The 12,357-nt window shown below is 48.1% G+C and overlaps 1 protein-coding gene across 1 annotated transcript in view; it reads left to right on the top strand.

Moving 5' to 3' along the window:
• LOC119382427 (cubilin) overlaps positions 1 to 12,357 on the top strand; it is a 126,283-nt gene that overhangs the window by 102,282 nt on the left and 11,644 nt on the right. The window contains exons 24-26 of the mRNA XM_049413133.1: positions 4,312 to 4,701; positions 6,309 to 6,455; positions 10,734 to 10,991. Coding sequence (XP_049269090.1) covers positions 4,312 to 4,701; positions 6,309 to 6,455; positions 10,734 to 10,991 — 795 coding nt within the window. The remainder of the gene's footprint in view (positions 1 to 4,311; positions 4,702 to 6,308; positions 6,456 to 10,733; positions 10,992 to 12,357) is intronic.

The following is a 12,357-nucleotide window of genomic DNA, read 5'->3' as shown; positions in this document are numbered from 1 at the left end:
GGATAATGTGAAATAGTTCGATATAAAAATAATTCGATATTCGAAATTGTGCTCGTAATAAAAACTAAGCACATCTCTGACAAATGTGTGAACTTGCAAAAAGACGGCAGATTACCGATTGGCGTATCCAATAGCAGCAACGTCGATAGGCACACGACGGTGATAAATGATTTATTTGATGAGCAAAAAGCCGATCAGGTCAACGGGGCTCAACTGGCAACACACGTGAAATGCGTAAGAAGGAAGTGCTGAATAAAAAAAAGATTGTTGCAGTGGCTTAGCTCGGCTATGTCAGGTTAACGTAGCGTTAACAAAGGTTCAGCTAATTATTCTTAGCTTTCCCGAATGTCTAGGGCTAGCTTGATTACAATGCTTACTGCTGCTCCAATGACACACACACGCTATATGTATTATGTGGCACATGTATATTTATTTTGCCAGGCAACTACTTCGGGATCCGATGAGCTAAGCTTCTCTGGTCTTCTGCGCCGTTGAGCAGCATTTGCGCTTTCCTTCTCCATGGCTATACCACACTGGCAAACGCCAGTCAGAGGCGCTATCAAGCGGCTCCAGCGCAGTGTCAGACGGCGACTGCGCAGCGAAGGAGAATAGTTGCGCGCGCGCCGGCGCCAATACGTCTGCCACGGCTACGACGTCACTCATCTGGAAAGCGCAGACCGGCGGCGGCGGCGGAGTGCGCGGGAGGTGCCGGCTCCTGTTCGTGACATCACTGATCCTCGCGCATGCGCAGCACGGCTCTTGAGGAGCCACGCGAAACTGGCTCGGCTAGGCCAGTGGAGCTAACGCTACAAAAGGTCAGTTTGGTGCCGAGAAAGACATACCCTCTAGTCATAAGTAAACGCTGTATTCACATTCAAAATCCAGCGCCAAATCAGGGCGCCGATACCTTCGACGGACCGCAAGTTCATCAAAAGCCGCCACTTCTTCAAAGCACCCACCCGCCCCCCACGCCAGCGAAACTCGTGCAAGAACAGCCAGCGTGTTTCGAACAAGTAAGCGCTTACACTACATTCAAGACCCAGCGTCATATCACGGTGCCGATACTTTCGACGGAGCGCGCATTCATCAAAGGCCGCCACTTCTACAAAGCACAAACCCACCCCCCCAAGCCAGCGAAACGCGTGCAAGATCAGCCAGCGTGTTTCGAACCAGTAAGCGCTTACACCACATTCAAAATCCAGCGTCAAATCACGGCACCGATACCTCCGACGGAGCGCAAATTCATCAAAAGCCGCCACTTCTTCAAAGCACCCACCCTCCCCCCACGCCAGCGAACGCACGGAAGAACAGCCAGCGTGTTTCCAACAAGTAAGCGCTTACACCACAATCAAGATAGAGCGTCAAATCACGGCGCCGATAACTTCGACGGAGCGCGCATTCATCAAATGCCGCCACTTCGAAGGGACGCCGGGCGTGCTCAACTGCGCATGCATCAAGTCGACGTAATGATCGGTTTTCGCGTCAACGTAACGTGACGAACCAACGAACGTGGCGTTGCCAACTTCTGCTGACGCTGGTTGACGCGAACGCTGCGCTGGACTATAAAGGGCCGTTTAAAACGAGGCTTGCAAAGCACAACAAAAAATCACGCATCATAATCTAAGGACGCACGCGATCCGCATAAATCGGACTCATTCCGCCAACGCCACATGACACGAACACATTCTTTGATGGCAACATTAGCGGAGCACCTGCTTCGGTGCGCCTAAACTAGCTCCTTACAGATAAGACAAAGGACGAACACATTGCAGTGTGACGCAATCTCGCGCACTCAACGCCTGAACTCGGCGTGCACGATAGTACGCTCTGCGCGGTAACAACGAAGCACACTGCACAGACGGCGGCAGCCGTTTGGCACATTTCAAATGGCAGCACTGCTCTGCTTACACCACCTGCCGCACGGCTAAGCGCAGCAGCACAGCTAAATCTGACGTGAACTAGCAACCAACATTTCTACATTGGTTCAAAAAGCGTTCCTAACTGTGTATGGCTACACGAGCCGTTGTCATCAACCGCTACAGCAACAAGATAATCACGTAATAGCACTTCAGTAACACAGAATAGAGTTCAGTAATCACATAAAGCAGCAAGGGAACTCTTACTCACCTGATGGACGAACTGTAACAAAGCGAAGTGCTTCAATGGGAGCAGACCGTCGACGAGCAAACAACGAGGAGCATCAGTCGGTCCGGTCCACAAAGAAGAAACTAGGCCTACGCAGCGTGACATTTGAATCAGTGCATTGAAGCGCGCCGAAAGCAAGGACCGCAACATGTATGGTCGCATATTACTTGAAACAAAATTAATTGCTACCGTTGGCTTGCTTCCTAAAATATGAGCAATTTATTACTTGGTGCAGTCTATTTTTTATAGTTGTTTTTCAAGTACTAAGAAACACGCGATCAATCGTCTGTAAAGCGCCGACTTTAAAGACAGAAATTCTCTGTTTTTTTCAGGTACATATCTCTGTTAAGGGCGATTAACAGAAATTTTCTGTGTGACCACAGACATTTTCTGTAAAGATGTCTGTACTTTTACACATATTTTTTACAGTGTAGGAAGGAAACAGTACATCGGCCAAACTGGCCGTTGTATAAATGAGAGATTCAGAGAGCATGCTAGCAATGTAACAAATGGTCAGGGGGGTCTCCTTGCTTTGCACTGTAAAGACTGCACGTGTGTGCCAATTTTTAATGAAGCTGATGTTGTAAGCAAACATGGAGAGAAGCATGTGCGTGAGGTTATCGAAGCTGAGATGATTCAATGGTTGGGTGAAGATTGTGTCAGTTCGCCGTCAATCATGTTATCGAATAAAGAGTTAGCATTTCTTCGGTCTGATTTTCCAAGATGACAGGAAGTGTATCTGTTTTGACATGCGCATTGATGTGGCTGTTTTTTGGTATATATGTTAGAACAACTGATCTAATAAACTGTTAATAATAATATCTGGGGTTTAACGTCCCAAAACCACCATATGATTATGAGAGACGCCGTAGTGGAGGGCTCCGGAAATTTCGACCACCAGGGGTTCTTTAACGTGCACCTAAATCTAAGTACACGGGCCTCAAACATTTTCGCCTCCATCGAAAATGCAGCCGCCGCGATCTAATAAACTGTTGTAAGTTCAGCGCTGTGTGTGTTTCCTTCCTGTGTCCCCGTCGTAATTTTGCGCTGTGTGTTTCACTATGCTACACCAACATGCCCAAATTCGCTCCATTGTAAATATTTAATCATCATCATAAGCAAAAGCATCAACAAACGGAAGAGCTGCGTAGGATCGCGTGTTGCCTTAAGGGCGCGTAGTGGGCCCTTCGCTGATTCGCGAAAGGAATAATTATGGCGTAGTGGGCTGTTGCAGTTGTACTGCAACAACTGTACTTGCAGTAGGCATTATAGGATACCTTGGAACGGCCAATGTTACGTGCAAAGTCGTTTGTTTCTTTACGACACAGTTAAGGCATGCGCCGAGAACCGAAGCGAGGCTAGCAGTTGAGAAGGCCGTGCGCACGGGCCCGATTATGCTGTCGCGTTCTCCTCTTGAAGGAGAAGCTCAAGCGTCCTTCTAGCTTTTGTTATTATTATTATTATTATTATTATTATTATTATTATTATTATCATTATTATTATTATTATTATTATTATTATTATTATTGATATACAGCTGGTTCAAGGACCTTTGTGCATGGTTGCAATCATCCTTATGAAGCATTCGTTTGATTAGGACTCACGTGCACTTGGTCACAGCAACCCTTTTTCTGCGCGTTTGTCTCCGCAGCGAAATTTGCGTGTGAGCGACGGCAACAAAATAATTTCGTATCAACTTCCGCATTTATGGGGGCTGACATCAGCTGTATTTTTTCCTCATCGGATCATGACGCATCAGGGTGTTCGGAAACCAGTAGGACCATACTGCAAGGGACTACGCCGTCGTCTTGTCGGCGAAGCCAAATATCGAACTTAAAAGTCGATAGATATACATGTTTCTGCTATATCTCTCATTCTGGATGATTTAAATGAACAGCGTAACCTTCATGTTTCTTTGTCATATTTACTGCTGTATGTGAGCCGAGGAATATTACCCCTGCTTCGGCGTCTTTGAAAACAGATGCATAGGTGCGCATCTCGAGCTTGTGCGGCCTTCCCGAAGTATATTCGTGCTACATTGGCAGTGCGCGATTTGCAGTAAAACTCCCAGAACACGTGTCTGTATACCCTTCTATGACAAATATTTGTGCCTCATACTATACTTTCTCATAAAAGACAAACGTCATGCATGAACCACCCACGCAGCCGAATGGAGCCCTCGAGACACCGGCCCTGGTTCCCGGCCAGCTGGCTACCCTCCACCGCACTCGCCACATGGCGGAACTCCCGGGTCGGTCGCGGCAGGGGCGCCATCCTACCCTCCTCCGGGTCCGGGCCAGGGCCCCGCCCGGCCCGCCGGCGACTGCGACCAGACGTTCACGGCGCTCGAGATGACGGTGCAGAGCCCGAACTTCCCGGGTCCTTACCCGGCACGCACCATCTGCCGCTACGTGGTGCGCCGCTATGACAGCGCCACCTGCGCCCTCGAGGTGCTCTTCACGCGCTTCGACATGGAGCACAACCCGGACTGCCAGTACGAGCACCTTGAGGTGGACGGTCGCAAGCTGTGTGGCACGCTACCCGAGAACAGCGTCCGTGAGTACATCTGTGAAAGACCCGGGTTCGTTCAAAGGCGCGCAAGAGATCAATCAATCAATCAATCAATCAATCAATCAATCAATCAATCAATCAATCAATCAATCAATCAATCAATCAATCAATCAATCAGTTTTTATTTTCGCTGTAGACAATACAGTGCATTGTCACTGCAAAAATATGGGGCCAGAGAAAAACCTGCGTTTTAGCAGCTTGACTAAGCTCTGGTCGCCTGTACAGCAGCAGTGACAGGACGAAACATCTAAGCAAATCGAGATACAAAAAAAAATACAATGCATTGATAAAAAGTAGTCATATAATCAATATTGTTGTAATGAAAAAAAATGCATGTGTTAATGTACAATCACTTTCGTGAATCCAGCGACTGTTGATATGCATGTACAGTCGTGAGCAATATGAGAGGGACTGCTGAAATTACTTTTTAGATGTCGTAGCAGCTAATGGGCAGCGTCAAGCCTTCCTCACACAAGCGGGAATGCATCTCTTGCAATTCAATTCTTATCGGTTCATTACAGTTGTTGATTGAACGTGAATCCCTCTAATATCACTCAGGACTGTACATATGGATGAGTAATGTAGAAAAAGTATAGGCACAGATCCCTGCCCTCTTCTGCGTATCCCGTACTGTGACAAGTTCTTCAATAAAATGTGCAGAATCAGCTTATATCCTGCACTAAACAGTTTCACGGCGCGACGCTGCAAGTGTATACACACTGAGAAGAAAAAAAAAGTCCTTTGACTTTTTTTTTGCGTTAGTTCTGACTGACCACGTATATGACTCTAAAGATACGCGCGAACTCTCTTAGGAGATTCGTGGGACCCAAAAGAGAGTGAATGTGTCTCCCTAAAGAGTCATATACCCGGCAGGCCAGGACTCACCGAAAAAAGTAACACATACTCTTTTTTTTAGAATATACGTCGAATTATCGCCAGAATACAGAGGCACCGAATCAGGCATTGAACAACTATGTCGCGTGACAGGCCAGGTACGACTGATATAGAATAATATAGGGAACGAAACATTCAAGACCAAAGCTAGGGATCGAGGGAAAACCGATTCATGATAGGTACACGAAGCGCGTGTGCAAGGTTGTCGAGCACAATAACGAAGGTGGCATGCGCATGAAAAGCAGAGCCGAAGCCTGATTCAGTATGATGCCGGCAAACGCCAGGTAGGTTGCAATTGCCTAATACTAGGAGTCTACTTTTATCAAACTATGCTAAATTCTCGTTTCACTTCAGTAAATAAGCATAGAACGACACGGCTGGTGCCCATTTGATGGCTTCACTTTTCAAAGAAGAGGCTTTCAGCCTCCCGCATTTGCAGTAAAAGTATTGATAGAAAGGAGAATATCAGAACAAAGCTATTCCGCCGCATCTGAAAATTTTGGTTCAACGACTTATTTATTATGGCGACGGTGTTTTTAGTTCCTGTCGCGTATTAAGTCATGAATATATGTATCAGACGAGTGCCTTTGCTTACAGTTTGCCACCGACATTCACTACCGATGTCGGCGGCAAAAAATGATTGTGTGGGAGGTGGCAAGCGCTGATCGTTTTTTCCCCCTCTTTTCTGCGCCATGCAGAGAAGTTTTCCTTCTACCAACCTGAAAGCGAGAAAGTGCTGGTGTTCCGCTCTGATCAGGGCAGCCCTCGCCAGGGCTTCTCCATCCGCATCCGTCAGGTCACTGACTGCGCCGGTGCTTCGTCCTGGATGCCCGGACAGGACAAAGGTATGCGAGCATGGACAACCATAAAATAATTTGTAGGCAATTCAGAAAGAAGTCTGAAGATATTTTTTCCTTGAAGCCTGCAAATTGTATACGTACAAAGTGAATACGTACACAGGGTAAATTTGACTAGGCGATCAATTGGTACGTTTACACACGTTCGCTTTCCACTTGCCACTCGATTCTTGACTGACTATTGGCCACAATTAATTTTATTCTCACGTCCGTGCTTAGAACAAGTGTAGTACATAATCTGCATTCCATTTATCATCTGCCTGCGCGTAACCGGCAGTAGCTGCGAATGTGATGACGGCGAAGTCCTGACTGACGAACACTTGCGGCAAGCTTGCGAGATGAACGGATAGGCTGCGAACACATTTGTTCTACCGGTTATCACATTTCCCAGCCAAAAATGCCTGCCACCTGCAGGCGTGGCACACTCTCCTCTTCAAAGCACTGTTACAGACAATCGCCGCACGCCTTGTACAACCATACAATGATTGGCTTGAGTGTACTAGAACAGGGGAGTGCTCAGAACGAGCTTAGGAAATTGAAGCGAAAACAGGGTCAAGCCGCTTGTGGCGCTGCATTGCGCACGGCTCCCCCCAAAATGGTGCAGAGGTAGAGCGCCCGCTTCTTACTTAAAAGACCGGGGTTCGAGTAGCGTGAGTAGTCGGTGGGTTTTTATTTTTCGTGTCTCTTGTTGTTTCGGCTTTTAAAACTAGCTTCAGTTGCTACGCATTGCTAAAAAGTAACGTGAAATGTAAAGTAAAATACAAGAAATTTGAGATTGAGCGTAATTATTTGCAGCCCCACTGCACGAAAATCAACAAAAACGTAAAGAAAATTACAGCCTCGGAGGTTTTTGCGAATAGGAGATTCGGCCTGCGTGTGTTCGATGCGCTGCTCTCGGTTGCCGGCCGCTGTCTTGCAGCAAAGGAAAAAACTGAAAGTAGTCGAGTAAGCGCACGAGGCTGTTAGCTCGTGCGCATTGCAGGCTACCGACCGTAGCGCCATTAGCGGCTTTGCACTTTTTTGGTTTCACTTTCTGTGCATCGGTGCTGCGGCCTGTTCTAGAAAACTCTGGCTCGGCGATTGAAACGCGGTACTCGGACGCGTGGCTGCAGGCGGTAAGGGTGACGGTGAGGGTGAGAGAGTTCGTGACACGTGGTGAAGAGAGAGAGATCAACTTTACTGAGGTCCCTTACAGACGTGGGGAAGAGCGTGCCCCGTGCCCACCGACCGGGCTGCAGAAATTAGGCGCCATTTCCTCTTCAAACCACTACCACCACCACCACAACCGGCTAATACCACGTGGGGACCGACAGGTCTAGCCCGTGGGCCCTGTCGCGGGCGTATCGGATGGCCAGGATATGTTCTTGCGACTTCGGGCTGTGCAGCATGGCTTCCCATCTGGGCTTGCTGTAGGTCGGGCCTAGCGACCCGCACTCCAAGAGCATGTGAGCTAGGGTAGCGACCTCCTGACCACATGCGGTGCAGGAAGCGTCAGGGTAATTATGCGGGTAGATTTCGTTAAGGTATTCGAGTGACGGATACAAGTGTGTCTGCAATAATCGTAACGAGACCGCCTGAGCTCTATTGAGATTGGGGTGAGGAGGTGGAAACTCTCTTCTGGCCATGTAATAATATTTGGTGACCTCGTTGTACGTGCTTGGAGAATCTTTGTGTGCCCCGTCGAAGTCGGTTGTTCAGTCGTCGCCCGTAAGGTGAGCGGTGCGGTCAGTTAACGCGCGCGCCGCTTCGTGGGCGGACTCGTTGGGGTTGAGGGCAACTCCCTCGATCGAGCCGTGACACATGGTGAATGAATCCGGTTGGCGGCCGCTCAGTCTGTGGTTCTTGCTGGCGCCGGCGGAGCGTTGCTTGGCATGGCTACAAAACAATGCGCTCACATGCCGCACCACGCAAAGCGGCTAAAGCTGGCGGCCGGGCGTTTTGAAGGGTTGCAGCGCTCTGTCGGCACCACTGAGAACCACGCAGTGAACGACCGTTTACCGGATGCAATCACCATGCGCCACGAATGCTTTCGCCTTCACCGTCAGCCTCACCACTATAGTGGTTCGATACTCGGAGCGCGTGGCTCCAATACTCACCACGCGCTCCGAGTATCCCGTGTCAATCGCCTAACACTAACCATATTTTATCGCCAGCAATCAAAGCTCACTGATTGTAATCGACTAGCCCGTTTTGAAGCTTTCGTTCAAAACTTTGTGCCCCTTCATGGACACTTACGAGCAATGTACGCATTAGAGTGTTCAGCATACTCGATGACTAAGAAATGTTTGGATCGCAATGATTTTTTTTTCTGTGAAACGTTGTCTTTTTGTTCACAGCCTTTATTTTATACATATGCACTACGCATTTTTCTTAGTGATATAATTTCTGTTATATGATATGCGGATGTCAACGTGGTGTTTTATGCGCACATACGCAGAGACATTCTGCCCAGACGGAAAAACTAGAAAATAGATTGCGCGTTACATCGAACAACAAACTCAGCGCTATGTGCACTAACGTCTTGTCCAGTATTGTCGCATCATTTGCACCCGCCTTCCTTCAAGAGTCTGTGGCACGGCAACTTTGGCTAGAGATCTATCAGAGATCGCACGCGGCGCCACCTTAAACGAAGAGTGCCGAGTGTGGTACTATGTGAAAAAAAAAAAAAAAACGGTTGTGTTGTAAAGGTTACGCCGGCCTCCCTTTTAACCTGAGAGAGTGCCTGTCATTCGTTAAGGGCAGAAAATCTCATGTGTTTGAGAGCTCGCAAGCTGGAGTTAAGTAGGATAAGCAGAAAGGTTATGATACAGTCAGTGCTTCCATTGGTGGGATATGTTGAAGGAAGAAGCACTTCGCAAAATAAATAATATTTAAGAACAGTTCGACTACATCTTGCTTTCCTTATTTATATAGCACCCCCTGAAGCGTGTGCACCTTTATTAAACCTACATACGTCGACTACACAGAACCTCAAGGTCCGCCGGCAACCTGGCTGTCTTATGGGACAAAAGACGGCAGGTCCCAAACGAACACTTTAATGGAACATTATGAACGAAAAAAAAAAAAGAACAGATAGCTTCGTGCCCTCGAGCGAGCAGCAGCTACTGAAGAGCAATGACGATGACGATAAACGGCGTCCGCTAGGTTGATGAAGACGAAGTGGCAACATCTTCCCGCGCCCAACAGATGGCGTCACTCGATTTCCAATGGGTATAGCAGCTGAACAGGACGGTTGATTTCGGATACGCACGGCAGACGAAGCGAACAGGAGCAGACCTTTTACACGAATTAGTCTTCCCTTGTCGAGGAAAAGCCGTAGATGAACTTGACCTGAGTCATCACATAAGTAGGCTTTCTTTCTTGAATGCACGTCAGGTTGTCAAAGAGCTGTCCTTAGTTTGAGACGTAACGGGTAGTATTCAGTCTCGTGAAGTTGTTCAGTCAAAAGCCCCTGTGGTGACGTCGGCTCTCTGGTCAGCTTTTTTTTGCGTGTCATTACGGACCAGATGAATCGTATAACATTAATACAATAACTGAATCGCTCCGTGCCAATGATTAGTTTGAATGGTGTTTTCGTGCTGACAGCATGAGAAAACGTCGTGGCGGCATATTGTGATTGACCTACTCGTACGTCTTGACCAACGTCTTAAGTATCATGAAGTATCAAGTTCGATGTGTATGGGGCGATGCTGCGATGCCGGACGGAAGGGCGCTTCCGTGTTTTGAATGGAGCTGTTTATACGTGGTAGTTTCTGCTTTTTTTTAATTTCTGTAAGTAGCTTTACTCAGCATGTGTATTGGAACAGTAGCTTTCACTAATGTTCTTAATTATCGATCGGGAACTTTTGCTAAAGTGCTTGTGTACGTCGCTATGCTTTTATCGTTAGCTGATTGCATTTCGTTGTGCTTGGTTATTACACTAACGCGACCAACAAGCCACCTTTATAACACTTTTGTTTCCCTCTTTCATCGCGTGTCTGAGCACTGCAGAAATGCAGCTAATGCATCTATAAGAGGTACCCGCTTTTCCTTACACAGCAAGGTGTGGGAGCGGGCTAGTTGGTATTCCATAATGCTAAAACTTTAGCGCAAAACGAGCACAGCGGACAAAGAAACGACGCGCTTGTCTTCGTCCTTTCTTTATCCGCTGTGCTCGTTTTGCGCTAAAGTTTTAGCATTTCTTTACACAGACCCGCTTTCTAAAGAAGACCCTGATAAATGTTCTAAAGTTCAAAATGCGGTCACGTGGCGCTGTTTTCCGCGCAGTGCCCCCCGTGCCGCCAAATCCGTTGTGCGACTACTGCCAGAGGGAGCCCCGTGGCCAGCTGTCCAGTCCGAACTACCCGCAGCCTTACGGCCCCAATGCGCGCTGCACGTACCGGTTGGAGCCCGTGCCGGGCCATTGCCACGTGGAAATGTACTTCCACCACTTCGACGTCGAGAGCTCGCCGGGATGCATGAAGGACTTCCTCGAGGTGGACAAGACGCAGCGCCACTGTGGCAACGACCTCAACAAGGCCATCCGTGAGTGCGCTCAAACCATGTCATCGGGCTTAGATGATGCTCCACTGGTTGGAAAACTGCACTTGAGCCGCTTGCACTGCGCTATTATACAAAAAACAATAAAGGAGGAGGGGGAGAGCGATATGCAACTTCGAGAGCGAACAATTGTCAGCCAGTCATTTTGAGCTTTGTGCTACCAAAGTTTCGATCACTAATAATAATAATAATAATAATAATAATAATAATAATAATAATAATAATAATAATAATAATAATAATAATAATATCTGGAGTTTAACGTCCCAAAACCACGATATGATTATGAGAGGCGCCGTACTGGAAGGCTCCGGATATTTCGACCTCCTGGGGTTCTTTAACGTGCACCTAAATCTAAGTACGGGCCTCAAAAGTTTCGATCACCGCACCCCACCTGGGCTTCTGCAGAACTGATCTACCAATATCATGCTTTCATCTTGTCTGTACATCTTATCATCACGCGTAAGTCTTTTTCGTTTGTACAAGTCATCGCCTGTTCCGGCTTTTCATATAAACTTTGAAGCGGTTTCGAACAGCGACCGTAGATTGGTTGTGACAATACAGCGTAAACAATATTGCGACAACAATTATATGGACACTGTCGGCGGGTTTTTGACGTCGCCGTCATGTTCCGTGTAAAGTCCAAATTGAGAACGTGGCCCCACGCATCGTATGTTCTACGTGCGAGTAAAAGAAAAGTACGCGGGCACTGGTGACTAGCGTACTGTCTTTCGACGGGCGAAGGAGCCCCTGGCGCACTGAACCACAGTATTAACACTGCCCGCGTTGACCTGTTCTGTTTCCTTTAATATCGAAGGCAATCGCAGTTGATGTAGAACTACTGATAATACATACACTTGCGATGCTAGGTCTTTCCTCGGCGTAGACAGAGTAGAGTCGAACCGCTGCCTGTCAGATACCTTGCAAGAATGTCCAAACTCCAGCGCCAGAAACTCACGCGCAAACCAGGCTGTGGCACCCCCGGTAGAAGCGCGGGCCTTTCGTCGCTCGTACACGGCTCGCGCCACGCCGGGCAAACTCGGCGCGGTGGCTGTGCGGACTGTCCCCGTCGGTGGGCGTGGCTTGGCGGCGGCTGCTCCTCGGCGCGTGCGCGGAGCCTTCCACAGCTACGCACCCAGGTGGTGCGTAGCTGTGGCATCGGTGGTTGCTATGCAACGGCGCGGTGAGGTTTCTTGCGGGGAACAGCCGTTTTATGCCGTGCCTCGTTGTTACAATATCTTCGAGAAACAGCAAGCGTAGGAAGTCCTTCCTACGCTTGCTGTAAGAGGATTTGCTTGGGTGTCGGCTGCACACAGGGCAACCCTGTTTATAACATTTTTTATTGCCGGAC

The sequence above is a fragment of the Rhipicephalus sanguineus genome, chromosome 1 (genome assembly GCF_013339695.2).
Source record: "Rhipicephalus sanguineus isolate Rsan-2018 chromosome 1, BIME_Rsan_1.4, whole genome shotgun sequence".
NCBI lineage: Eukaryota > Metazoa > Arthropoda > Arachnida > Ixodida > Ixodidae > Rhipicephalus > Rhipicephalus sanguineus.
Note: the sequence above shows the minus strand (reverse complement) of the source record. Positions and strands in the feature narration are given on the sequence as shown.